Raw genomic sequence first — 27,658 nt, 5'->3', positions numbered from 1 at the left:
GTTTTCCTATTTATTTTTCTAAACCTTTTAGAATTCTCTAGAAGTACCATACCCAGCCTGTCGTTGTTCAGACTTCTGTCAGGCTTAGCCTTGGAATAAAGGAGATAACTTTCTGAAAGCTGTGCCTACCATATATACATATATTTTTTTCCCATAGACTAGCAGCTGATGGAGCACCAGAATTGAAGGTAGAGAGTATGAATTCAAAGGCCAAACTGCATGCTGCCCTGTATGAGAGGAAGCTCCTGTCTTTGGAGGTGCGAAAACGTCGACGACGGAGTGGCAGATTGAGGGCAATGAGGCCAAAATACCCAGGTACCTGCTGGTGAGCTTAGGCCAGACTGCATTGTTCAGGTCTTGCCAGTCTAATTAGCTTCTTAATTAATGCTTAAGGAATCAGAACCTTCCTGATCACATACACTTAATTTTTTGTGTAGTCTTTTTCTCAGAAACTGAATTTCAAAAAGATTATAAGTTTTTAAACCTTCCATTCTCTAATATTTGTACTGAAAAATAACTGAAGCACACACATTTTGGCTTTTGCTCTTACTTCAGCATCATTTAACTATCTGATACCCTAGAAATACTGGACATTTAAAGATACATAAATGTAAAGAAATACGTTAGCTTAAGTTTAATGAAATCCTGACCATTATTGTTCAGCTTTTTCCATGATTAGGTATTAAATCTAGTTCATCCCTTGACATTGCTGAATGGTATAAATATTTTAAACATGAACAGACAAAGAGGAATTTCTTTCTCTCCCAGATTCTCCCATCTTCTAGGTCTATTTGTCACTGACTGACTTCCTTTTTCTCCCCCTCCTTTCCTCCTTTGTTGAGCACCTGTATCAGGCGCATTAGTCACTAGGGCTTCATCGGTGAATAAAAAAGATATGGTCCTTGTCCTCACAGACCTTCCAAACCAGTGAAAGAGAAAGATAATGAATAAACGTAGGAAAGAAAGATATTCCCCTGCTCTTTTTACTTCCATAAAAGGTGCCCTTCTGAAAGCCTCTAACATGCTGTAGAGATTATCCAGATGTTTGCCTGAAGTGAGAGAGCCATTGGTATTATGATGAGAAACATGAACTCTGATGAAGATAGGTTTTTAGAATACATTGGAGAGTGACGTGTATCCTACTCATTGTGTGCCTCTTTTGTGGTCTGACTTAGAAATGGGTTTTTACTAAAAAGATAAAAGGAAGGTGTTGGGAGAGAGGAAAATTTAATCCTTTTTTCAGCAACATTAGTGATTCTTCGCATTTAGTGATCACTCAACCAGCTGAAATGAATGTTAAAACTGAGACAGAGAGTGAAGAGGAGGAAGAAGTTGCATTGGACAATGAAGATGAAGAACAGGAGGCTTCCCAGGAGGAATCTGCAGGGTCCCTTGGAGAAAATCAAGCCAAATACACCCCCTCATTGACAGTTATGGTAGAAAATTCACCCAAAGAAAATGCCATGAAAGTTTCTGAATGGAATAATAAAGGTGAATCATGCTGCAAAATTGACACTCAGGAGCCAGAGCCTAAATTTAACCTGATGCAGATTCTGCAAGATAATGGCAATCTTAGGTATGTACCTTTTGGTAATTATAGCAGTAAAACTGATAACTTGTATTGTATATCCGGTACTTTGCTGGTGACTTTGCTGGTGGCTTTGCAGCCATTTTCGTTTTCTTACAGCAGTCTTGGGAAGGAAATGACTGTGATTTTATTATTATTACTACTGTCAAGGAAACTGAGCCTTAGAGACGTTGTTTGTTCAAGGTATAGAGCTGTAATCCAAACCCACATCTCACTGGCCCAACAAATATTTGTTGGGTTTGAGTGTCAGTCATTAAAAGCGCAGAGTTCAAGTGGCTCACAGTTTAGTGTAGGGATACTTACCCAGCAGAGGCCCCCACATGGACAAAGTGCTCTAAGGACACAGAGAAAGGAGTGACTGGTCTTGCCTGGGAAGGCTAGAGGGATATTAGGGAGGTGGCAATATTTGAACCAGGCTTTGGCCAGTGAACAAGATATCAGGAAGACTGTGAGGTGACAGGTACCAGTAGAGGAAATAAAGGCAGAGAGATGTGATAGTCCAGTCAATCAGCCCCTCAGCAGAGGTTTATTGAGTACCTGCACTGTGCAGGAATTGTGCTAGGCTATATAGTGTTACAGCAGAGACCAAGATAGACTCATGGAACCTAGGGTCTTGTGGAGAAGACTGATGGTAAACAAAGAAACAAGGTCATTTCAGGCAGTAAGAAGTGCTGTGAAGAGAGTAGAACAAGGTATAGTGTTAGAGTGTGATTGGGCTGATGGTTTCTTTAGATTGTGGTGTTCAGGCATAAAGAGATAACCTCTGAGGTGAGTCCTCAATGATAAGAAGGAGGTAAATCATGGAATATTAGGGGGCAGAATGTTCCAGACAGAAAAGCAAGTCTAGAGGCCCTGAAATTGGAATGAGCTCAGCAAGTTTGGGAAACACAGACTAGGGTCATGGAGTTACACGAAGAGAAGCATGCAGTATGAGATAAGACAAAAAAAACGAATGTCATTTGCTCTAAGAGGAGCTGAGACTATATTTTCTAGATAATGGTTAGATCTGGATTTAGAAAGTAAAAGCTGGGTGCATTGTGGGACGGTGATTGGTCAGGAGCTAAAGGCAGGAAGGTGAGTTAAGGGTTGTCACAGCATTCCCAAACCAGGAAGACAAAGGCTTAACCAGAGCCATGGCTATAGGAATGGATAGAATGGAATGGATTGAATGAAATTTACAAGTGAAAATTGGCAGGGCTTGGTCTCTGTAGATGGAAGAACTCCAGAGAGGCTGGGTTTTCCAAAACCTAGCAACTTGGTGATGCCGTCAGTCAATATAAGGAGCATAGGAGTTGGTCTCAGGATAGAAATACGTTTCTTTGGGACACATTGAGGCAGAAGGGTTCTGGGATGAAGTTTTTCAGTGGATAAGTGAAGATAGAGCTTTGAAGGTCAGAGTTAAACAGAATTGGGTAGTTGATAATTAAGAACTTCAGAGTGGAGGAACTTGTCCAATTCACTGTAATCTGGCAAGTGCAGACAGGAGAAAAGGAGGAGAATTGAGCCCTCGGGAAAACCAGGGTTTAATAGAAAAGAGATAGGAACTAGTAGTTAGGAGGGAGTGTGGTAGAAGCTCCAGAATGAGAGTTCCAAGCTGTAGAGTGCTGCAGACAGCCTGCGAGAGCTTGAAGAGTAAAAAGAGACTCCTGCATTTCTGACCCAGGGCCAACTTGTGAGCCGTGAGACATTGTGAGTTGAGGAAAAAAGAAAGCAAGTGCAAGCTAACTTTTTCAGAGGATTTGGCAGTGAAAAGGAGGTGAGAATGCATCAGTGAGAGCAAGCTAAGAGAAAAAGTTTTTTTGGGATTTTTGCTGTGTTTTGTTTGTGTTTGTATTTTTATTTTTATTTATTTATTTATTTTTTAAGATTTTATTTATTCATGAGAGACACACAGAGAGATAGAGGCAGAGACCCAGGCAGAGGGAGAAGCAGGCTCCATGCAGAGAGCCTGACAGAGGACTCGATCCCGGGTGTCCAGGATCACACCTTGGGCTGAGGGTGGCGCTAAACCGCTGAGCCACATGGGCTGCCCGCTTTGTTTTGTTTTTTAAAGGTGGGGATTCTGAAGCTTATTTATAGACCAGGGGAAGGGTTTGATGGAAAGAGGATTGGGGCACCTGGGTGACTCAGTTAAGCGTCTGACTCTTGGTTTTGGCTCAGTTTATGATCTCAGGGTTGTGAGATCAAGCCCAGCATCAGGCTCTGAGCTCAGAGCAGTCTGCTTGAGATTCTCTCTCCCTCCCCCTCCCCCTGCTCATACTCTCTAAATACATACATACATACATAAAATTGTAACAAAAAGAAAAAAGGAAAGGATTAGAGATGCAGAAATGGATATATTGATGGGAAAGGCTCTAAAGGAAGGAAGGCCCTAAAGGGGGCATCTCCCATAAGTCAGAAAGAAAGCACTATGGGACGAACGCAATAGTTAGACATTAAAAGGGAAGGAAGGTTAGGTACTTATTCATTTTGGCCTTTATTTTCTAAGTTAGAGGTAGTCCTTATATTGCAAGGGTAATGGGTGACATTGGGGGTTTGGTGGAGTGGAGAGATCGGGTTAAGGTTTGGAACAGTGTCGTGGAGAGTACACTGAAGTGTCAGAAGATCTGGACCCTCATATTTCAGTATTAATGAGCTGACTGCATGATGGTCATGGGCTGGCCAGAGAGCTTCTCCACGCCTCAATGTCTTTTTCGTTCACGCCAAAGTATGGGGTTAGACACATGTTTTTCAAACTGTGTTTTCTGGAGGGGAAAAAAGATTCCACTGAATTGAAATAGAACATTTGAAAACCACTGGCCTATATTCTAAGGCCCTTTCCAGCAATAACATTCTACTTAGCTGTAGTAGAAATAAATTATTTCTTCATAAATCTCATGAATCTGACTTTCAGTGAGTAAACTGTTGTAGTTGCCTGGTCTGTTAATGCAAATGAGTGGTTTTCAGACTCTTTCCCTGGAGCTTCCCATCATTCTGTGGGACATCTCCATGGCTACAGAGGGGTCTCAGGGAGGTCATGGCAAGGATTCGAGACTCTCAGCCCTAGCCTTGAGTTGTGTATTTTTTATACTGAGGATCCATAAAAACTTCTATTTTTTAAAAATAGGTTTCTTTGGTATAAATCATTCTAGCTTTCATTCTTTCATCTTTTTTGGTTTGTTGGCAAATGACTATCCGACCAGTGTGTCCAGTCTCAGAATTAACAGCCCTGGGGGCCTTTCAATAAGGGTTATAGAAATGGAGAATTCAGGACTTGTTCGTTTGATTGATGGCAATTATTTGCAACAAAATAATGATTGAAATCTCATCTTCGAAGTGATAATTCCCTATCCAGACCTTCATGTTTTAGCATTGGAGGAACAATTAATAAAATCACATATTCTGCTACTTTGGAGATGTCTGAAACATGCGATTTTTTTTTTTTAAGATTTTATTTATATATGAGAGACACAGAGAGAGAGAGAGGCAGAGACATAGATAGAGGGAGAAGCAGGCTCCCCATAGGGAGCCTGATGTGGGACTCGATCCCAGGACCCCAGGGATCACACCCTGAGCCAAAGGCAGACACTCAACTGCCCAGCCACCCAGGCGTCCCTGAAATGTTCCATTTCTGTCTCATTCCATAGCAAGTGAATTTTTGGACCAAAATTAGGAATCTTTTTCATTTATTTTGTCTTGAAAAGAATTTGTTCTGGAGGTAAGGCTTACCTCTCACAAGAATGGTTGAGGGGAAAGTAGCATATGGTCTCCAGGTGAACAAGAACATGAGTGTTGTCCTTGTTGAGAAACATTTGAAAGTAAATATTTGTTTTTTCAGAATTATATTGTGTTCCCATAAACTGTCCCCATTAGTAAAAAAGATGTAGCTTGAATTAATATTTTATGCTCTGAAGATCTTCTGTATTAAACTCTCCAGGGCAAATCTTCTTCCCTGACTCCCCTCCCATTCAAACCCTCTGTCATATACATTGAAGTTAGACCTAGACCTTAGGATGTCCAGTTTACTCCGAACAAGTCCTTTATCCAACTTCGGAGGAACAGTGAGTAGAAAGCCTTCAGTGATTGCATGTGTGAGGATTGTAAACAAAGTTTGTGTTGGGCCCTAATCTTCGCTGATGTAATTTTGGCTAGAGTGTCAGAAGGCCGATCAGCTGAAGTAACCAAAGTCTCTCCTGAAGGAAAACAGATCTGCTACAATTAGCAGCTGAAGTGAAAATCATCAGTGTGCCTCTGGTATTTCTGTCTTCTAAACCATAGCTTGAACAGATTTCCTTATTTCCAACCCGGACCACCAAGCAGAAAGCCACTGGATTTTTTTTAGTGGTGTCGCTGAGGTGCCTTTTACTATATGTAAAGATTTCTTTTTCTCACTGAACATCTGGGCTCGTCCTAGCCTGTAAATTCATCTATGCCAAACTCTGTTGGACCTCACTCATTTGTTCTGGGCTCTAGCCATTCCTGTCTTGTAGTTGAGAAAAGCGTGACCTTAAAATTTGGTCTCAAAACTTCCTTTGTAGGATTTATCTATTTCCTGCGTTGGAGGCCTTTGCACACGAGAAATACCAGTTGCCATAGCAAAAGCATTCTTTTGCACCAACTGATAAGTATATAAGAGCCTCCAAGGCAGAAAAATCTTTCTACATTAATGCAAATGTTATTGTGAAGATTCAGTACTTTTCCTTTCCATTTCCCCCAAGAAAGTTGTTAAAAAGTTCAGAGATAGGTATAAGAGTAGGAAACTTGATTTCCTATTCTCGTTTGATTTTTTTCCTCCCATGTTCATAATGAGAAAGTAAATAGGATTCTTTAATAGAAAAAAAAAATCTCCTTTACTCTGTAGAGGAAATCTTTAATAACTGCATGATGGGCTTCATTTTTTTTAAAATTTATTTTTATTTTTATTTTTTTTTATTGGTGTTCAATCTGCCAACATATAGAATAACACCCAGTGCTCGTCCCATCAAGTGCCCCCCTTAGTGCCCGTCACCCAGTCCTCTCCACCCCCCGCCCACCTCCCCTTCCACCACCCCTAGTTCGTTTCCCAGAGTTAGGAGTCTCTCATATTCTGTCTCCCTCTCTGACATTTGATGGGCTTCATTTTTTTTAGCTCTCCTAATAGGAGGATCCTCACAGTCCATTTTTAGTGAGGCAGGTATACATTGGTTGGTCTACCATTCTGTCTCATAACGGTATGTTGTTTTGGATTTCCATAGCAAAGTGCAGGCCCGTATAGCATTCTCTGCCTATCTCCAGCATGTTCAAATTCGCCTGATGAAAGACAGTGGAGGTCAAACGTTCAGTGCCAGTTGGGCTGCCAAAGAGGATGAACAGATGGTGAGGCTCTTCTTATTGGAATTTTTTTACTTTCCCTGTTTCTTCTCTTCCTCCTCCTCCTCCTCCTCCTTTTCTTCTTCTTCACCTCCTCCTCTTCCTCCCCTTCCTCCTCCTCCTCCTCCTCTTCCTCCTTCTTCTTCTTCTTCTTTTTCTTCTTTTCCAACTAGGGTAAAGAGCAATATATTCTTCTTGCAAAAGGGTTGTTCCACACTATAGTTTATAGATTTCTCTTACTTTAATATGAAGTAAATCTTTGACCTGGGGCCACATTCTTCATATTGTGTGTTGAGGGCATCAGTTGATTTCATTCTGAAAATGGAAATTGATTGCTTATTAGATATCAGGCCTTGTGCAAAGCCCTCAGAAAGAACAACAGTTTCGGGCCCTTTCTCAAACAACTTCATTTTGTATTAACTCTTTGATGTGGGCACTGTCATCCCCATTTCATAAATGAGACAACAAAGACTCAGAGCTGGGATGTAATTTGCCTTTTGTCCCACAGCTTGTGTGTGGTAAGATTAGAACTTGAACTCACAGGTGACATTTGTACATTATTTGCTCTTCCATTGTTTCCAGGCATCACAAGACATTTGTTTTCTATCCTGAGTGGGTCACATTAACGCTGTGAAAGTCTGCACTTTATCATAGGCCCTCCAAGAATGTCCCATCCTCCATTTTAACATTTCTCTACTGGTTGAAATCTTACAAGGTTCTTATTAGGTGACTGGAAATAAACTCTGTGATAATTTTTGCTGTGTATCAGTCATTTCAGCATGCCTGGGATTTAGTATTATAGCAAGGTTTTTCTTTGTGAATTGAAATGACAGGGAACTTCCTGCTCTTTGCTGAGGTCAAGGCTTAGAGAAGAAACCACAGCCCTTCTATAGCCTTTTGACCATAGAGATCTGTCACCGGCAAGAAGAAGACCTTTCAGTCTGAGAAAGCTGCATCCTTTGTCTCACACAGTGATGACCCTACAACAATTTTCAGTTCTTCACATACGAGAGACATCACTATGCCAGGCTGATTATAAAAACATGATGGAAATCCCAGAAAACAACTTGTGAATTTAAAGTAGCCAATACAACCCAGAGATAAAACCTTGTGTGTTGTGAATAATCCTTCAACCATCAGTGGAAAATGTTAGCTCTGCTCTTTCCAAGTGGAAAATTGAAACTGCCTTTTTTTGAGAGTCAGTTTGTCTGCTCCACTGTGAAAAAATAATGTTTTAATGTAACAGCTAAAACCACCCCGATAGCAAAGGCAGCAGAGAAGAACCGTGAAATCCAACCTCTGGTTCTGAGGCTACTCCTTCGTGCTGGAGTAAATTGGCACCAAGGGACAATGAACCAAAATCAAATTAAAGGAATAAAAGAAGAGCTCAGAATAGAATAACTGCTTCAAGTGCTGACTTAGAATTCACATAGGATTTCGGGGTTGATTTTGTTTTTGCTTTTTACAAGAATACTTAGGATCATCACCACAAAATTTAATACCAGTTCTGGGCATTCCTGTTTGGAAGTATATCTAGAGAGCAAGCCCTAAGCCATTCCCTGACTATTGTGGTGGTGGTCTTATTGGTGAGGAAGGTAGGGATAGAATGGTCTTCTCTGCTACATGGTAGGGTTAGAGATTGTTTATCATGTGACTCAACAGGACGTGCAACAATAGAAAGTCCTCAAATCTGTCATCTTAGGGCAATTTTATCATGTTGAGGGCAGGTGAGGAGGGAAGGAACAATTATCTTTAAGGCCCTTCGTCTCACAGAATCTGTCTTTGAAGCATTTGTGATACTCTGATCTAATTGGTATTTGTTCAGATTTTAAAATCCTTTGCCCACGTCATGTGAGCCATACTCTGTCCCCCTTAATGACTTCTTAGTGTGCCTCCTCACCAGCCTCCTACCCCTTGGGGATGGAAAAACAAGTCATCACCTCTCACGCATAGAGTATTGGTTCCTTCTTTTTCTTTATCACTAAACTTTTTAAATTAGCTGTTTCTATTCTTTATTACCCGTGCTCTTCTTAGCCTCTTCCTTCTATTTCCTTTGCTCTACTGAAAGTGTTTTCTTGAACTTATCTCACAAGGACCAGATCTAGGGTCTTGTCTTGGCCCTGATCCTCTTCAGCTCTGGCCTCTTGGAAGCTTTTGACATGGGGCCTTTAACCCCTGTAGCTTCCATGACATTCATTTTCTCCTCGGTTTTTTGGGTAAATTTCTGGTATATCTACCCTGGGCTTTTTGTTTTTCTGATTCTTTCTCGTCTTTCCTATCTCTAAGTATGGATATTTCTGTATTCTTTCTCTTCTTTCTTACCTTTGATGATTTCATCTGTTTCCATAGTTTTAATTTCCACTATCTCTCCTTGACAGCTAAGTGCTTCCTTAGGGAAAATAGCTTTCTCTGATCACCCTATTAGAAGTGATGTCTGCCCTTTGAATTATAGTACCATTTGCATGTGAGTTGTGTTACTTTTACAGATACTTCATTAATACATAATTATTTGCATACATATTTATTTTGATTTTCTGATTGCTAGCTTATTGAAGGAAGAGAATAAGTTTCTTTTGTTTTATCTCTCTGTATCTTTCTTATACCTAATGTTTTTGTTCTGGGTCTTATTTGTTGAAATGTATAGTGTACCTGTTCTCATATCTCTGTTGGGTAAACCCTTCATAGCTTGTCTTCTGTTACTTAGCACAATCCCTGCTTTTTTCCCTTGATGACTCTTAATAGGAGCTAGTGGTTCGCTTCCTTAAACGAGCATCCAGTAACCTCCAGCACTCACTGAGGATGGTATTACCCAGTCGACGATTGGCACTTCTGGAACGCAGAAGAATCTTGGCCCACCAACTCGGTGATTTTATTCTTGTGTACAACAAGGTAGGTGGTTTATCTTTTTACTCTTGTGTTTTAGATTGTCATAGACTATTAGAAGTGGGCTAGAAGCCTATGTCTAGCTGGGTGGAGAGGACTGTTACAGGGAACTGGACCTCACCCCTTGACCTAGCTGGTTTGAAAAGCTACTTAATACTTCTGAAAGTACAGTGGTCATAGTTACCACTTTATCTAAAAGCATATTCCCTTTGAGTGGTGGTGTATCTGAGATGAATCCTGGACTATGTGAATTTGCATTGTCATTATTATGCCTATAGACAGTGGTGAGTTGACTATTTGAGAGCAAATTAACTGTGGATTTAATGGAATGACATAATCTTCTTTCCTGAGAGAATTATACTTTGTATTCGAGAACATTTTAGACAGTGACATCATTTTACAACTAAGACCAGGGAATATACTACTTAGTAGACTATTTTGCAAAGCATCTGATACCCAAACGGTCTTAGAATACTTTGGAAATGTCAATATCTGGGAGAAAAAAGTACAGTCAATTTGCAGAAGGGAAAACTGAGGCCTGGACATTTAAATGGCATTTGTAAAGATGTATGGAATGATTAGTTGAATATCAATACGTCAAATAGATGTAATTTACTCTTGATCTGTTGAGAATTTTGGTATGTCTTATATAAATGAAGAATTTACTCATTTTGGTTGCTGGTATAGGAGTACCTTCCAAGATCTATATTTTCTCTCCCTAATTGTAACCACATACAGTATCTCTGTTGTCATACTGTTAAGGCTGCAAATGTGAGCACAGATGTTAGTAAGCTACTATAAAAAGTTCTTTTTGAATGGGCTATGTGGACAGAAAGTGAAAACATTATAAAAATTTATATTTATTCTGTAACTTTTATTTGGAAATTCCAAAATGTTTTATGAAATAATGGCAGAGAATAATATATCAAATTCATAGGTGGCAACAGTATGTGGAGGAACTATAAAGACAAAACCCAATGGTAATGAAACCAGATGATGAAGTGTACATTTATCAGGAGTTAGTTTTGTCTTACTATTTTACTGTGTGGGTTGGGAACTGGGTAGGAAACAGAACAGATGGCTGAAAAGAAATTGAAGAAGAAACTTGAAGAAGAGGAAGAAGACGGGGTGAATACAGAAAACTTTCAGGAGTTCATCAGACAAGCAAGGTAGAAAATATTCTTGATTAATAAAAATGATCTTATTCTGTATTCCATACTGCCCCATTCAGTTCTTAATATTTCTTTGCTTCTAACGTATGGCTATGAGTAAAATCACTTTCAGAATGAGAAAAAGGGTTTCATGGGCTTGGCTTCTCCATATCTCAGCCAATTATGTTGTTGTTGTCATGGTTTCAGTTATCAAAACACTGCTGCTTGGTATCTGGGCTGTATTTCTAGACAGCCTTCAAAGTACACACCACTTAAAGTGCTGAGAGAGCCCTTTGGAAAGTTGAAGTTAAGAGGCTTCTAGTGTTTACTGGATCTGAATTTATCCCTGACCTACTGATGCAGTGGTGATGACCAAATTTTGCCTACATTGAGTGGGTTGAGGAATTGGCAGTTTCTCAGCACTGTGAGGGTTACGCCTAATTTATATAAAATAGAACAAGTCCTTCATGTGTAGAGTTAGCCTTTAAGGATTGAAAATCTCAGCATTCAGCTCTATCTTAATGTAAATCAGTCAAGCCATTTTGCCCATTTACAATATGTTTCCAAAGGAAGAGGTAACAAAGGCATTTCATTTAAAATTTTGTGAGACTCATACTGGAGGGCCTTTTTCTAAAACAGAGAGTCATGCAAAAGTACTCAAAAAAAGGATAAAGCATCTGTATAACCCCACGAATTAGTCTTCAACCATCAAAGTCACTGTATAGGAGAAAATCAATTCTCTGTTGGTTTATGAAGTTAAATCCAGATGGTAGGTATCAGTCACCCAGATAATATGATCTGTGTTTAAGACCTTGCACAGACCTAAGTATAGCCTCACTGTTGTGTGCTTAAAAACACACAGCAAACAAATACATCATTTTGTAGGAGTTTATAATAGTGTAATGTTATTTTGTTGACATTCTTGGGTCTTGAATTGTATGATTGATAATGCAGGTATAGAAATAAAGCAAGAAACAGTTTCTCATATCAATATTATAAAAATAGGAAAGAAAAACTAGAGTATGATCAGAAAATGACTCTACTTTAAAAGTTAAAAGATTAATATTCAGTTCCCCCTAGGGAATCTTCAAGATCCCTACAATATAAAAAAAAGCGAACTTTTTGAAAAGTGTGTATTCCCCTAACAGGCCTAGCTGGATGCTAAACATGAATTACATGTACTAAAACAAATGATACAGAGTTTGAGGTAAAATATGCTAGAATGTGTTTATTACTGTTGTACATTAAGTGTTGATTGTTGGAAATTTGAGCTAGCATCAGCTCGTTTATTATGTTTGGGGTGGTATATGGATTCCTCTGTCGGCATCAGCTCGTTTATTATGTTTGGGGTGATACGTGGATACCTCTGTCGAGGTTGGTAATCCAGACTGCAGGAGTCAGGCAAGGAAACACAGATTATGAAGTGGGCAAAGGATAAGAGAGGAGGCCTCAAGCAGTTTGTATTTTGACCAACCTTAACCTTTCCCTTTCTGTGGAGGGCCAAATAAAGCACACAGACAGGCAGAGGCATTCACTCATTTATAATGTCAGCTGCATATAAATCTTTAAGGTAATTGAGGTAATTACTTTGTGGCACTTGGCTACTCTGGAGACCATGGGATTTACTCTGCGATTCATAGAAGTGGTTTCCTAGGTTGTCATTGCAGTGTGTTTGGAAGATGGGATATAGGTTCTTTGTGATAATGTAGGAATATTTTGCCTATTTAAAGGCCACTTATTTGGAATACAGCGTGGCTCCAGGAAAAAAATGCAGAAGGCCACTGAGAAGCTAAGCTGCCACAGGTGTTAGAAAAATCCATGAGTAATGTGTTTACTGGAAGAATCCTGTAGGTCCTCAGCAAATTTATTATACTTTCCATTTTGTGGATGTTTCTAAAGTACATATAATTTCAATATCTGAAGTGACCATCTAATTTAGTCTCCTTCATTGTATAGATGGTTAGGGAAGTCTTCCATCGTTACACTGGTTGGTCTCCTTATTTCTAGCATAGGTAATTAAAATGACAAGTGGCTTCTTTAGTGAACATACTTCAGTTACCTGAAGGTGGGGTGAGCAAACCATGAAGGGCCAGATAATAAATATTTTAGACTGTAGGATACATGTGGTCTTCATAGCATATTCTTCTCTAAAAAGATAAAAACCATTTTTAGCGGGGAACCATACAAAAACATATTGGTCATCAGCTCGTCAGGTTTCACCCTGTAAAGTTTGTAGTTTGTTGACCTCTGCTATAGAGCATGACTGTCCAATAGAACTTTCTGTGTTGTAGCTAACTGAGTATGTGAAATGTGGCTAGTCTGAGAGGAATTTTTAAAGGTACTTAATTTTAATTCATTTAAACATAAATTGTCACATATGCCTTCTGGCTACTGTTATTAGACAGTGTATCTTGAAAATTCACTTTGGAATGAAGAAAGCCTTATCATGCTTCAGTTTTTTTAGACTACTTTGTTTGTATTACTATTTAATGTTACATGTATTAATAGGGAGTTTTCAGCTTGTACTTTTCATTTTCCCCTTCTCCAACTGACTCTATTTCCAGAATAAAATCTGGTGGAAAGATTTTCCAGAACAGCTTTCCTGTTCTGACCATACTCTCTCTCCTTGTTTTAGTGAGGCTGAACTGGAGGAGGTGTTGACTTTTTATACCCAAAAAAACAAGTCTGCAAGTGTCTTCTTGGGGACTCACTCAAAAACTTCTAAAAGCAGCAACAATTATTCTGATAGTGGGGCAAAGGGTGGTAAGTATGCTGGTTTATTAATGAAAAATAAGAACAAGTGAAAAAAATGAAACTTTGCAAAAGAGAGCAAAGAGTCATGTGCTATGTAAGCACTAACAGACTCATAGATGGTGAAATTTTGTAGCATGGGGGTTGAAGATGAGGCATTCCATTTTTGTCCTCAGAACAGAAGAGGGACGTGGTCTGATTTTTTTTTTTTTACACGAAAATTAACAGCAGAGAGCTTTTTAAGACAAGCTAACAATAGCTAACATTTAAGCGATTGTTCATATTACTGTAATCTGCTGGACATGATCTATTTTTTTTTTTACTTTAAAAAACCCATCTGGAGTAGGTGCTATTATTCAGCTTCTTACAGATGAGAAAACAAGCTGAAAGAGAATGAGTAACTTGCTCAAGTGTCCCCTTTACCGTGCAGCAGGACAGGAATTTGAACCTTTGCGTGATTCAAAGCTTATGCTCTTAATCTGTGCTCTTCTGCCTTTCCTAATGGTTATTTCCCATTCTTTTTAAATTTCTTGCTTCCTCTGGCTTAGCAGCATCAGTATTTGGGGCAGAAGAATGTTTTGTTGCATGGAACTATTCCATACCTGGCGGGGTATCTAATATCCTTAGTTCCACATCCTAAATGCCTATAAGCTTTCAGTCCCTGTGATAGTCCTGAAGTTCCCTAAGCATTTCTAAAAGAGCTCATTGCTGGGGAACTCCATGATTGGGGTTCCTAAGCTCTCTAGCTCATGTCATATGATCAAAAAATAGCAGTGATGTTCTGTTATAAACAAAGCTCTGTGCCTTAAAGTAAGATTCATTTAAGATCTAGATGTGAAGTATAAGACCTAGGAAATCTGTCAGTATGCTAAGCACAAAATTCAAAGATAGAGACCTGTTCCCTGCTGTTAAGACTACCGTAGTCTAATATGAAAATAGTGAGGATAATTAGTCATTTAAAATGTGGAGTGAGTTTTCCCAGAGAAACTGTTAGTGTTTAAAAACTGTTTCAGTTTAGAGGCTAGTCTACAAACGCCTATTTATACTGAGCTCACTGTATAAAATATAGAATGATATTTCTAGAAATCTCCCAGCCCTCTTCTTTGAGCTATCCTGGCATATCCAAGTTCTGAAGTTAATTTACTGATCTGTTCATTCGTTCCTTCTACACATTTTCCCCAAGCACCTTCTGTGTGTCAGACATTATGATAGTTGCGAGGTATACACTGACTTAGGTATACAGGGCTGTCATGGTACCTTGACTTCATAAGGTTTATTGTCTAGTAGATAGAGTTGGGTGAGTAAAGTTAGGAAGAAGATTGGTGGAAGCTCTGAAAAGCTCCTATAACAGTGTTGAAGAAGGGAGCCTGAAGAGGCTGAGGAATTCTTATGAGATTGGGGTAGAGAAAAGCATGTTCTATAACCTAGGGAGGTGAGGGCCTCCATTGGCATTCAGATAGTAACTTCTCCCCTGACAGTAGTGGGGAAGCCCTGACAGTATGTACTGACAGCATCTGTTTGTACACGTGGGTCCCTGGAAATTTTGGGGCTTATGTATTAAGGACAACCTCTACATAATAAGATCTATATGTATTTATACCTATCAAGAATAACTAGAGAGGCAGTAGGCAAGTCCCAATCAAGGGAACATTATAACATCTAATGGTATCTGGACTGATTTCAACATGAGCAAACATGTGTGATAGTATCACCATTGCTAGTGGTGGTGGACAGAAAGTAATTCTTATGTCCTTATTCTTTCATTCTGAAAGATGATAGATAAAATGGCCTTTTGTAAATTTTTCTATGAACTAGCTCTTGAAAAAGATTTTGGAGTATTTCCCCAAGTACATGATTAGCTCTGGCTGTCCTGTTTTCAAAATTCTCTGGTAGAAAAAAACTAGTTTATTAGAGTGGAAATTTATTAGAGTGATTTTTATCATGAATATACTGGTCACTCTATCCCAAGTAAACTCACTCAGCTTGCTCAAGTAAAACCAAGAAGTTTACTTTAAGATACAGAGCTATTGTGGATGTCTGGGCTCCTCAAGCGGTCAAGTGTCTGACCCTTATTTCCACTTAGGTCTGGTCTCAGGGTTGTGAGATTGGGAGTTGTGCTGGGCTCTGCATTAGGTGTACAGCCTGCTTAAGATTCTCTTTCTCCCTTTCCCTCTGCCCCTTTTGACCCACTACTCTCTGTCTCAGAAACAAACCCAGAACTATTGTAGTATCCAGGTATCAGGCCAACAAATATTGTGGCTGTTCTTTCTATCTCTTGGCACTGCTCCATATATATTAGGACTTCTTTGCTCCAGTGGGTACCACCAACCAGCCTGGTCTCTTAGTTTCCCCTAGTTTGAATTCTTGGTAGAGGCATCTGGTTGCCCTTAATTACTTTTTTTTTTTTTTTTTTTTTCCAGGCATGTCCTAGCTTGGACATGGATGGCGTTTTTCTCTGGTTCAGTTAGCTGGAGCTGGGGTCAGGGATAGTTGGGAATCTTTCGGTTGGTTGCCCACTCAACAGGGCTAGTGGGTGTGACCAGCCTTGGGAAAATATGATGGGGTATACAGTGTTCCTGGGATTGATTATTAGGTGTGTTATATTTTAGAAACAGGATTAGACGTAGAGCATTTGATTGGTAGGAGAGCCTAAGGTCCGTATTTATTTTCTGTTTCAGACCACCCTGCAACGATGGAAGAAGTGAAAATAAAGCAACCCAAACAGCAGCAGGCAACAGAAATTCACTCTGATAAATTATCTCGTGAGTGACTTCAAACATACATAGGTTTGCTGCTCTCTCATAAGTCCCTAAAAGGAGAAAAAAAGGTCATCAGATAGTAAATGATTCTAAAGCAGAAGGCATTATCCCCAAGAAGTTCCTAGACTTTGTTCTTTCTCTTCCCTTAGAATTTCCTATTTACTGATAACCTATTTCCTTCTGAGAAATTTTTCATTTTCTTAATAGTTAGAAATTCTGAGTACTTCCCCCCCACCACCCCAGAAGGGTGAAAAGCAGAGAGAGAGGAGTTAGCTGTCACTACCAGAAACCTTGTCCTAATGCCCTAATGTGTAAAATGCCTGCTCTAGTTGATGGGGGTAGTCTCAACTCCAGCTTTTAGAACTAAAAATGAACTGTTTCTGTACCAGGTGGTCTTGGTATGTACAATTCGCTAAGTTCATGATGAACACTCGCTAAAGTCTCTGTCATGATTTCCGTTTCATGCTAACATTATTTTGATATTTAAAAATGTTTACTTCATGTTTTATAGAGATTATATGTCAGTTTTTCCTAAAATGATCTGTTTTGTTTTTTGTTTGTTTTTGTTTTAATAGGATTTACCACTTCAGCAGAAAAAGAGGCTAAATTAGTCTATACAAATTCTTCCTCTGCTTCTTTCTCTGGTCCTGCTGCTACTCTTCTGCAGAAAATTCCCAATACCCATTTGTCATCTATTATTACAACCTCTGACCTCTCCCCAGGGCCTGGCCACCATTGTTCTTTATCTCAGATTTCTCCAGCTGTCCCCAGCATGTCTCACCAGCCAACAGTTTTACTGAGCACAGTCCCTGACACTGCGTCTCCCTCCATACATCCTGGGACACAGAACGTACCAAGCCCTGCCGGCCTGCCACGCTGTCGATCAGGCAGTTACACCATTGGCCCCTTTTCCTCTTTCCAAAGTGCTGCACACATCTATAGCCAGAAACTGTCTCGTCCCTCTTCAGCAAAGGCAGGTGAGTGAGAAAATGAAAGGCAGCCTACAATGTTAGCTTCTCCCCAGCCCCAAGAAAAACAAGAATAGTTATTTTTCAGTGTATTTCAAGTCAAGTATGACCCGAATAAATAACCAAAGAATTCTTAAAATAAGGCATCTAACTTTAATGAAGCAGGTAGACACATATTATTAGTGAAGTTTTTTCCCCCTTTTTTTAAATAACGGTTTTATTGGAATACAATTCAGATACTGTAAAATTCACCACTTTAAAGTGTGCAATTTGGTGGTTTTTAGTATACTCACATAATTGTGCAACCAACACCACTATCTCTTATTTTAGAACATTTTCTTTATCCCTAAAGAAACCCCATACCTATTTGTGATTACTGTCTGTTTCCTCCTGCCCCAGCCCTGGCAACCACTGTCCTACCTTCTGTCTCTATAGATTTGCCTATTCTAGACATTTTCTGTGAGTGTGATTGTGGTGTGGTGTTTTATGAATGACTTCTTTCAGTTAGCACAGGATTTTCAAATTTACTCATGTTGTAAGCATGTATCAGGACTTCAATCCTTTGTATGGCTGAATAGTATTCTGTTGGATGGATAGACCATACTTTGTTTATCCAATTATCAGTTGATGGACATTGGGTTGTTTTCACTTTGGGGCTATTGTGAATACTGCTGCTATTAATGTTTGTGTACAAATTTTCGGGTGGACCAAGTTCTCATTTCTTCTGGGTGTAATTCATAAGAGTGGAATCATTGGATCATAATTCATGCTTGTTGTTGTTGTTGTTGTTGCTGGGTAACTTACAAACTGTTTTCAAAGTGACTACTTTTACTGCCAGCAATGCATGAAGGTTCCAGTTTCTCCACATCCTTGCTAACACTTACTCTTGTCTGTCTTTCTGATTTTACTTATTCTGATGCGTTGGAAGTAGTGTCTCATTTTTATGGTTATAATTTGCATTTCCCTAATGACTAATGATGTTGAACATCTTTTCATGTGCTTATTGGCCATCAGTATACCTTCTATGGATAAATATTTATTCAAATCCTTTGCCCATTTTTAAATTGGGATGTTTGTTTTTTATTGTTGAGTTATGTTCTTTATGTAGTCTTAATATAAGTCTCTTGTCAGATACATGACTTTGAAATATTTTCTCCCCTTCCGTTGGTCATCATTTCATGTTTTGAAGCACAAAAGTTTTTAATTTTGATAAAGCTTGATTTATCTGTTTTTCTTTTGCACTTTTACGTTTTTGGTATCACATCTGAAAAATTATTGTCTAACCCAAGGTCACAAAGATTTATATGCATGTTTTTTCTAAGCATTTTTTGGTTTAGGCTCTCTCATTTAGGTCCTTTATCTATTTTGAATTTAACTTTTGTGTATGATGTGGCATAAGCGTCTAACTTCATTCTTTTGCATGTTATATTCACTTGTCCCAGCGCCATTTGTTGAAACAGAGTATTATTTCCCTGTTGAATTGTCTCAGCATTCTTGTCAAAAATCATTTAATCATAAATGTAAGGGTTTATTCTGGAGTCTCAGTTCTAGTCTACTGATCTATATGTCTAGCCTTATGCCAGTATCACATTGTCTCGATTATTGTAGCATTGTAGTAAGTTTTGAAGTCACCAAAAGTGGGCAACCCGGGGGGCTCAGCAGTTTAGTGTCGCCTTCAGCCCAGGGCGTGATCCTGGCGACCTGGGATTGAGTCCCATGTCAGGCTCCCTGCATGGAGCCTGCTTCTCCCTCTGCCTGTGTCTCTGCCTTTTCTCTCTCTGTGTCTCTCATGAATATATAAATAAATAAAATCTTTAAAAAAAAAAATAAAGTCACCAAAAGTGATTCTTCCAACTTTGTTCCTTTCTTCCATATCGTTTAGACTATTCTGGATCCCTCGCATTTTCATATGAACTTTAAGATCAGCTTGTCAATTTCTGAAAAAATAGGCAGATGGGATTGGATAGGATTGTGTTGAATCTGTAGATTAGTTTGGGAAATACATTGGTCAAGTTTCTAAACAGTTTAGTAATATCCATGTTAAGATGAGTTACAGATAAGCTATGTTTTGTAAATAGTCAATTTATATTTCTTACTTAGTATCTAAGTTCAAATGAAATGGACATTATAATATGTACCTTGAATCAGAGATATTAAATATCTACTTTAATAAGTCATAACTATGAATATGTGCATGAATGTGTGTGCTAATTCTTAGTGGTTATTCCTGTAATTTAACTTTCTAAGATATATAGTAATAATAATCGATAATGTTCTGGTTTGAACTGTTTTTCCTATTTGAGAGAAATTAAGTAAGATAAATATCTTCAATACCCTGTGTTAATCAAAACTTAAAAAACAAAAAACTTCCTTTTTCACACTTTTCCCAGAGAAGAATAGAGAACAAAAGGAACTAATGAGTTCTCAAAACTATTTTTAAATTTCTGTTGTGATTTATCCTTTGACCTATGCATTGTTTATAAATACACTGTTTAATTTTCAGATAGTTAGCATTCTCTACTTCTTATAATTGTGTATTTTGCTTATTTCCATGGTGGTCAGAAAACCTATTCTGAATGGCTTAAACAGTAGTAGACAACAATGAGGTAAATGACAATAATAGCCTGCAAGTGATTTGAGTAAATTTTCCGTGGTTATTGAATAGTTCAGGAGTGACAGTAGGATATGATTTAACTTCAGACTTTCTAAAGATAAATATACAGTATGAAATTTCAAAGGTCACCATCTAAAGAGTAAAAATATGGAAATTCTAAACCTATGTGAAGAAGAAAAATGGATTAAGTAAGAAGCTTACAAAAAGCAAAAGAAATGAAACTTGAAAGATAGCAAACCAAGTCCTAATGTCAAGAGTCAAATAAATATTAATGGGTTGAACTTGTTAGAAGAGTGTCAGATTGAATTTTTTAAAAATCCAACTGTATGCTTTAACAGAGATATACCTAAAGAACAAAAAGTGGTTGAAAGTAAAAGAATAAAGAAGTGCCATGTAAATACCAACCAGAAGAAACATGGTATAGCTATAGTAACATATGCTAAAAAATAGACTTTAAGATATAAAATTTTCTTACAGATACAGAGGGTGATTACATAAGACAAAAGGTAAAGGTTAGGTTTAGCAGAAAGGTAAAATGGTTCTAAGTGCACCTAATAAAATAACTCCCGAATATATAGAATAAAGATTGATACAAGTACCCGAGGAATCTACAAATCTACTGTCTTAGTGGGAGCTTTCTACATATGTCTATCAATTACTGATAGACTAAACAGATTGTTTTAAGTTAACAAAGATAAAGAGGATTTGAACAAGTTGATAAGCTTTATCAGTTGATCGTGCATAGAACTATGTACCCAATAATTCGAGAAAAACATCTTCTCAAACACACATAATATATTTATAAAACCAGTCATGTTCTACACCACAAAATAAGACAAATTATATGAAATAAGACACATTTCACAGAATGATAAAATACAGGTCCATTCTCCATCTACACTGCAATTAAATTGAATGGTAATAACAAAAGATACAGCATATAACAAATCTTCATGAATGTCAGGATTAAAAGTCAGACACTGGGTGTTGTATAGAGGTGTTGAATCACTGTATTGTACACCTGATACTAATACTACACTGTATGTTAACTAACTGGAATTTAAATAAAAACTTAAAAAAAAAAGGAGTCAAGAAATCATAATGGAAATGTAAAAGTATTAGAACTGAATGAGAAAACTGCATGTTCAAGTGCTTGGAGAGCAATGAAAGGCAGTATTTGGAGGAAAATTTATTGCCTTAAAAACTTTCATTTGAAAAGAAAGGCTGACAATTACTTTGTATTATGGACATTATTGAAACATAATCTAAATAAAAGAAGAGAAGGGCAAAATATCAGAGAATTCAGAAATAAAGCACACTAGAGAATATCAAAGCCAAAAGTTCTTTGAAAACCCTAATAAGATGGACAGATCTCTGGTGAGACTGATCAAGAAAAGAGAGAAGACATGAATAAATAATATAAGGAATGGAAAAGTGGTAGAGCATACAAATATTGCATAGGTGACAAAAAGAACACTGTTAAACCATTTTATTCCAATAAAATTGAAAACTTATAAAATGGACAAATACAAAAGTGTAACATATGTAAATTGACTCTAGAAGATGAAGAAAGCCTCACTAGTCCTGTAAATATTTAGAGAATTGAAACAATAGTTAAAAATCTCACAAAGAAAATTTGAGGCCCAGATAAGTAAGTTCAAACAATCTTTCAACAGGGAGATAATTCCAATCTTAAACTGTTCTTGAGAATGGGAAAAGAAATAATTCTCAACTCATTCCATATGTCTACTTTAATCTTAATAAAACCAGTTGGGGACAATATTAGGAAAATTATAATTTTATATTGTAATATAATTACAGTTATGAACATAAATAAAAAAATTCTAATGAAAATATAAGCCAGCCAAATCTAGCAACATATGAAAGAGGACAACATGAACAAGTTTATGCAAAGTACACAGGAGGGACTTAACATTTGAAATGTATAAACAACATTTGCTACATCAACAAATTAAAGGAGAAGAACCATATTCATCTTAGTAGATGTAGAAAAAGAACTTGATAAAATTCCACACTCATTCATGATAAAGCTCTCAGCATACTAGGAAGAGAAGGAAATTCTCCCAAGCCGGAAAGGGCCATCTGCAAAATCCTACAAGAGGTATCAGTGTAAATGAGGAAATGTTGAAAGAAGTCTTTTTAACGTTAAGAGCCATAAAAGATGCCCACTAACATTGCTTCTATTTAATGTTTTACTAGATCCAGCATAGTAAGGCAAAGAAAGGAAATTAAAAGCATAAGGATCAAAAAGGAGGAAATAAAATTTGTTTATTTGCAGAGAATATGTTGTCTACATAGAAAATTGAAAGTAATCTACAAATACATTTTTAAAATAAATATTTTAGCAGTATAGCTGGCTATAAGATCAATATTAAAAATCAGTGGCTTTTTCTGTATATTAGAAACAAAGAGAAAGCATTTTTTTTTTGTATTGTGGTTAAATATATATAAAATTTACCATCTTAACTTTCTAAGTTTCTAAGTTTTTAAGTTTATAGTTCATTGGCATTAAGTACATTCACATTTTGTGTAATAGTTACCACCACCAAGAAAACAATAAATATAGGGATAAATTTAGGAAAGAAAGGAAATTTTATAAGGCTTTTTGAAGGACATTAGAGAAAACCTAAATAAAATAAGTTAAATAGACTATGTGCACGGATGGAAAGAATCAGTGTCATAAATGTTTCAGTTCTCATCAGATTGATCCCTAGATTCAATACAAGTTCAACCAGAAACTCAGTAGGTCTTTTGTTACACTTGACAAGAACAAAAATAGAGGAACACCTTATTATGACATATAAAGATATGATAATTAAGACCGTGTAGTATTGGCAAAGGTATAGACAGATGGGCCAATGGAAAAGGAGAGGAAATTAGAGATACACAGATAGAGAGAACTTTGATACATATCCAAGATGGCATGGTACATAGTGGAAAAGGAGAGGTTTCTCAATACATAATGCTGGGATAGTTAATAATACGAGGGAAAAAATGAAATTAGGTCACTGACTCATACTATGTATAAAATTAATTTCAAATGCAAAACTTAAAACTTCTAGGATAAAATAGGAGCGCCTGATTGACTCAATTGGTTAAGCATCTGACTTTTGATTTAGGTTCAGATCATGATCTCAGGGTTGTGAGCTTGAGCCCCATATCAGGCTCTGCACTCAGCAGGGAATGTTTGAGATTCTCTCTCTTCTTCTTCCCCTCCTCCATGCTTCCGCATGTACGTACATGTGTGTGTTCCCTCTTCCTCTCTAAAATAAATAAGTCTTTAATAAAAACTTCTAGGATAAAATAAACGAGACAATCTTTAAGATTGTATGATATGAAGCAAGTGAAAACATAAGCAAAACTCCTGTAAATCAATAGGAAAAAGACAACTCAATAGAAAAATGATCAGTAGTGTCAGAAAGGAGGTAACACATACTTGGTGTCATTATTAATCAGTAAGTGTACAATGAGATTTTTACTCCCTTAGAAGTGAAAAGAATTAAGATACTTGACAATACCAAGTGTTGGAGGGGATGTGGATCAGTAGGAACTCTCATATTTTGTTTGTGAAAGTGTAAAAAAATTCCACTTTGGTATTATGTAAATTTGAAAATTTACATACTCTAAAATTCAACATCCCATTCTTAAGCATATACACAAGAGAAATTCTTCCACATGTGCACCAGGAGATGTATTCAAGAGTGTTCATGGCCGCACTGTTTATAATAGCAATAAGCTTCAAATAGCCAAAATATCCATTGATAGGGTAAGAGAAAAATACGTTGTAGTGTATTTGTATGGAATATCAAGCAGCAGATTAACGTATTTTAAGCTATCCTTAGCAAGGATGAATCTTGAAAGTATGGTATTGAATGACAAGAGCAAATCTCAGGGAACTACCACAGTAAGATATTACTTTATAGAGCTCAAAACTAAGCAAAATTATCTAGTATTTTGTTTATGCATACACACACATACCCACACAAACACATTATTAAAGATATTATTAAAAAGGAAGGGAATGAATGATAAGGGGAGGTAAGAGATGTCTCAAGCACGTAGTTGATGCACATTAATTAGTGATATGGTTTTTGAGTTGGGTAGTAAGTTCACAGGGGTTCGTTGTAGTATTCTTTATAACTTACACATCTGTTATAAAATTTTCTATGTATCACACAATAAAGTAAACATGAAAAAGTTACAGATTTTTTTTAAGCAGTGTCACCAGATTGTATATAGCAAATGATCACAGTTATCTAAGCATTAATAAGACAGAAAGGAAACATGTTTCTACTTTTCTGGGTTTTAAACTTTTTTCTGTGAGCTATGTGACTTCTGTCATAGGAAAAATATGAGCCTTGATATTATTAAATAATTTCTTTTTGCCAGAATTTCAGTGCTCAAAAATAGAACTCTCTGATATTATAGTTGAAAGAAGAGCATTTAAATATGAAAGGAAAATGAATCATTTAGTCAATATAAGATTATTGCTGTTTTTCTAGTTATGCTGTTTTGCTTTTATCTGTTTTCCCTTTTGAGCTTGGGAAGAAGGATTGTGGCTTATTTGACAGTAGATGCCACAGACTACTGACAAGTACGGCCCCATCACAAAAGATAAGAATTATAATGAGTTTTAAAACTACAACTTTTTGTTCATCAAGATTAGTAAATTCTAGCAGTGTTTGTTCCCCACTGCATATGATGAAATTTTGTGTGTGTGAAGCTTTCATAGTAAACAAAAATATATTAATAAATGCTTGTAACAAGTTGTCCAAGATCCCTGGGATTCAGTCAAGTATCTGTTGGCTGAGATTGCTTTGTCATCACCCTAAGTTTTTCAGGGTTTTTTTCCAAGATGGGTAAAAACTTTTCTCTCTTTTAGCAGGTTCATGCCATCCAAACAAGCTGCACTCGGGAATGGCTAAACCACAAAGAGAAGAAGATGGTTCTCTGTACAGCAGACGGTATAACCCAAGTATGGTTACGGCCGAGCTTCAGCGGCTGGCTGAGAAGCAGGCAGCCAGGCAGTATTCCCCATCTACCCACATCAGTCTCCTCACCCAGCAGGTACGGACAATTGGGGGACCAAGAGCTCTTTGGTCCTGAGGATTGTATTAAGGACACAGTACTTTGTCCTTCCCTGCCTTTGCTCATTTCCTGTATGCTGATGCTTGTTGAAGGAGTACTAGTTGGTGTGAGCTAAAGAATGAAAATGTTCCTCTTCATCTTTGAAGAAAATGAGCCTCTGTTTCAGGTATTCCAAAATTAAGCCTGCTAACTCTGATGTACTCATTTCATGGATAAACAGATCTGAATGTTCAGCTGTCAAATAGACTTTTAAAGGATCTTTAAAAATAACTTCTTTCTTTGGTAAAATTTTCCAGTGAGTTCTAGTCTTAGAAATCTTTTTACCAGAATGTCATAACATTACCTTTTACCTTTGGGGGTTTTTTTTGTTTTGTTTTTGTTTTTTGTTTTTTTGTTTTTTAACTATACCACCTTTTTGTCTCTTGATCTCAGGACATTTTATGGCTACTGATTAGTGAAGTATCTCAATACACCTTTAGCCAACACATATCATTCTGCCCATTTTACAGATGGGGGAAACTGAGGCTGAAAGAAGATAGCATCAAGGTCATTCAGGAAGCTGGATAGACAGAATTAGATACTGCAATTTTTCCCTTAAGTTGTATATATATATTAACAAGCTTCGAACACAATGAAGTTAGGTGAAACTTTCACAAGAACTTTGGGATTGTTTTTGTCCTCCTTGCTTATCATCCCCATGGCATTTAACTAGAGGTAGAAGCCATGTCTTCTCCCTTTCATTTATGTAAAATGGCATCAAAATCTTCCAAAGAAATATAATTTAACTCCATGGTTACATTTTGCTACATCTCTCCTGCATCAGAGTCTTAATCAGTGGCAACTCTGTAATGGTAATAAAGTCTAGAAAAAAATGAAGCTGAAAATAACTTTGAGCACATGTTAAAAGTAGGCAATACACTGCTCCCTGGTGGTGCCCTGCTTCTCTGTATAAAATTTAGAACCGGAATTAAAGGTAAGCTTTAGCTTTACTTCAGCCTCATCTTGTAAGGCTGTAATGAGTTTTGTGTGTAAGACTGTAATGAATTTTCTTTCTCAAATCCCTAATCGAAGGGAGTAGATAAGGTGGCCTGATTGGAAATAGGAAGCAAAGAATCTTTTGAGACTTGAGGGAAGTTGGTGTGTTAGATTTTAGTGATGGAGTGATGGGAAGAGGGATTATAATGTCATGACCATGGTAGAATGGGAAGGAATTTTGAAATGTGAAGTGGCTATGAAGAAGGAAGAGAGCCAGTGATCCACTACATGTATTTCACTCGGTCACTGACAAGAGTGTATGTTTCCAGTTTATAAATGAGCAGCTAGAAGCACCAAGACATTAGGAAAATTTCTTTGCAGTCATAGTAAAAAGAATGTAGCCAATATTAGTGTTTACATATTTTTAGCTTCTGTCATTTGGTAAGCTGCAAAGCTTGCAAAATGACAAGATTCTGATCCTGTGGGACTCCAGGGTGATTGTATCCTAATTGGAAAGTCGTTCCCTTCAGTCCATCTGTCTTGTCTGAGGAGAACTTCAGTGCCAGAGATTTTAAAGTCCACCAGACTCCTGTTCATAGGGATCTGAATTTGCCATTAGATGTCAGTCTTAACTTCTAGAGTCTGATAAGAGGGTGGTTAGTGCTTGGTACAGTGCTGAGGGAGGGGCTGTAGTAGGTAATAAGCAGGGTGGGTGGCAGAAAGTGAGTTGGACTAGCCATCTACAGATCTGTCTTCCACCACCATTGACCAGCTGTGTGATCTGGGACAGTTCACTCAACTTTCAACCTCAGGATCTTTGTTGATGGCAAAAACACAGTAGGTTCCTGAGGGTAGTATGCAAAAACTACTTTGTACAGTCTAAATGCCATGTATTTGGAAAGTATTGGTATTTCAGCCATTAATGGCTGAAAAAAAAGGCTTTCAATAATAAATGATTTCTAATCTGATTTGAAAAAGTGAGTTTTTAAATATAGTGTTATCAAAATATGAATTTTGTTAATATAAGCTTTGTTAAAGCTCAATTATATGTTATCTGGTTCCTTCTTCTCGGAGCAAGTAATTCCTTAATTTGGAACTTGGGAAATTCTTTTATTCTTCTTTTAGTAAATAATAGCCTGTTGCAATGGTGTCATATGGGCTCTGGCCCATGTGTTTACAAGTGGAGGTGCAGACCCAAAGTGGGGGCAGCTCTGCCCTTTTCTCTTGACTCAGGCCATGAAACCTTCAAGGCAGTTTCATCAGAAGCAGCTTTGTGTTCAGTAATTAATTTAAATGCTTTTTACTTCCTCTTACCTCTGATTATTTCCTTCCAATTCCTATTTTGTGTTTGTTTTCTTTTTTTTTTTTCTTTAAATCCAGTAGGGTTAATGTTTTCTTCCCCTTCTTACCTTTTTTTGATAAGATAATTCTGTATATACTTATCCATTCTATTGTTTTCTAATTGGTTGCTTTGTTTTGTCTTTACTAATTCCCTTTCTTCTGCTTTTACTAGCTTTATTTTTCCTCTCAGT

The 27,658-nt window shown here is 37.4% G+C and overlaps 1 protein-coding gene across 17 annotated transcripts in view; it reads left to right on the top strand.

The window, feature by feature from the left end:
• TTLL5 (tubulin tyrosine ligase like 5) overlaps window positions 1-27,658 on the top strand; it is a 268,339-nt gene that overhangs the window by 93,838 nt on the left and 146,843 nt on the right. For 10 of the 17 annotated variants that reach the window (XR_005988409.1, XR_005988410.1, XM_041758913.1 and 7 more), the window contains 9 exons: window positions 158-315; window positions 1,270-1,576; window positions 6,802-6,922; window positions 9,659-9,805; window positions 10,865-10,968; window positions 13,586-13,713; window positions 16,380-16,463; window positions 17,036-17,437; window positions 24,946-25,130. Coding sequence is in view for 15 of the 17 variants with exons in the window: in XM_041758913.1 (XP_041614847.1) it covers window positions 158-315; window positions 1,270-1,576; window positions 6,802-6,922; window positions 9,659-9,805; window positions 10,865-10,968; window positions 13,586-13,713; window positions 16,380-16,463; window positions 17,036-17,437; window positions 24,946-25,130 (1,636 nt within the window). In the remaining 2 variants the exon portion in view is untranslated. The remainder of the gene's footprint in view (window positions 1-157; window positions 316-1,269; window positions 1,577-6,801; window positions 6,923-9,658; window positions 9,806-10,864; window positions 10,969-13,585; window positions 13,714-16,379; window positions 16,464-17,035; window positions 17,438-24,945; window positions 25,131-27,658) is intronic. The other 7 variants (XM_041758911.1, XM_041758909.1, XM_041758907.1 and 4 more) reach the window with 5 other exon arrangements.

Source organism: Vulpes lagopus, chromosome 6 (assembly GCF_018345385.1).
Source record: "Vulpes lagopus strain Blue_001 chromosome 6, ASM1834538v1, whole genome shotgun sequence".
In the NCBI taxonomy this organism is placed as follows: domain Eukaryota; kingdom Metazoa; phylum Chordata; class Mammalia; order Carnivora; family Canidae; genus Vulpes; species Vulpes lagopus.
Note: the sequence above shows the minus strand (reverse complement) of the source record. Positions and strands in the feature narration are given on the sequence as shown.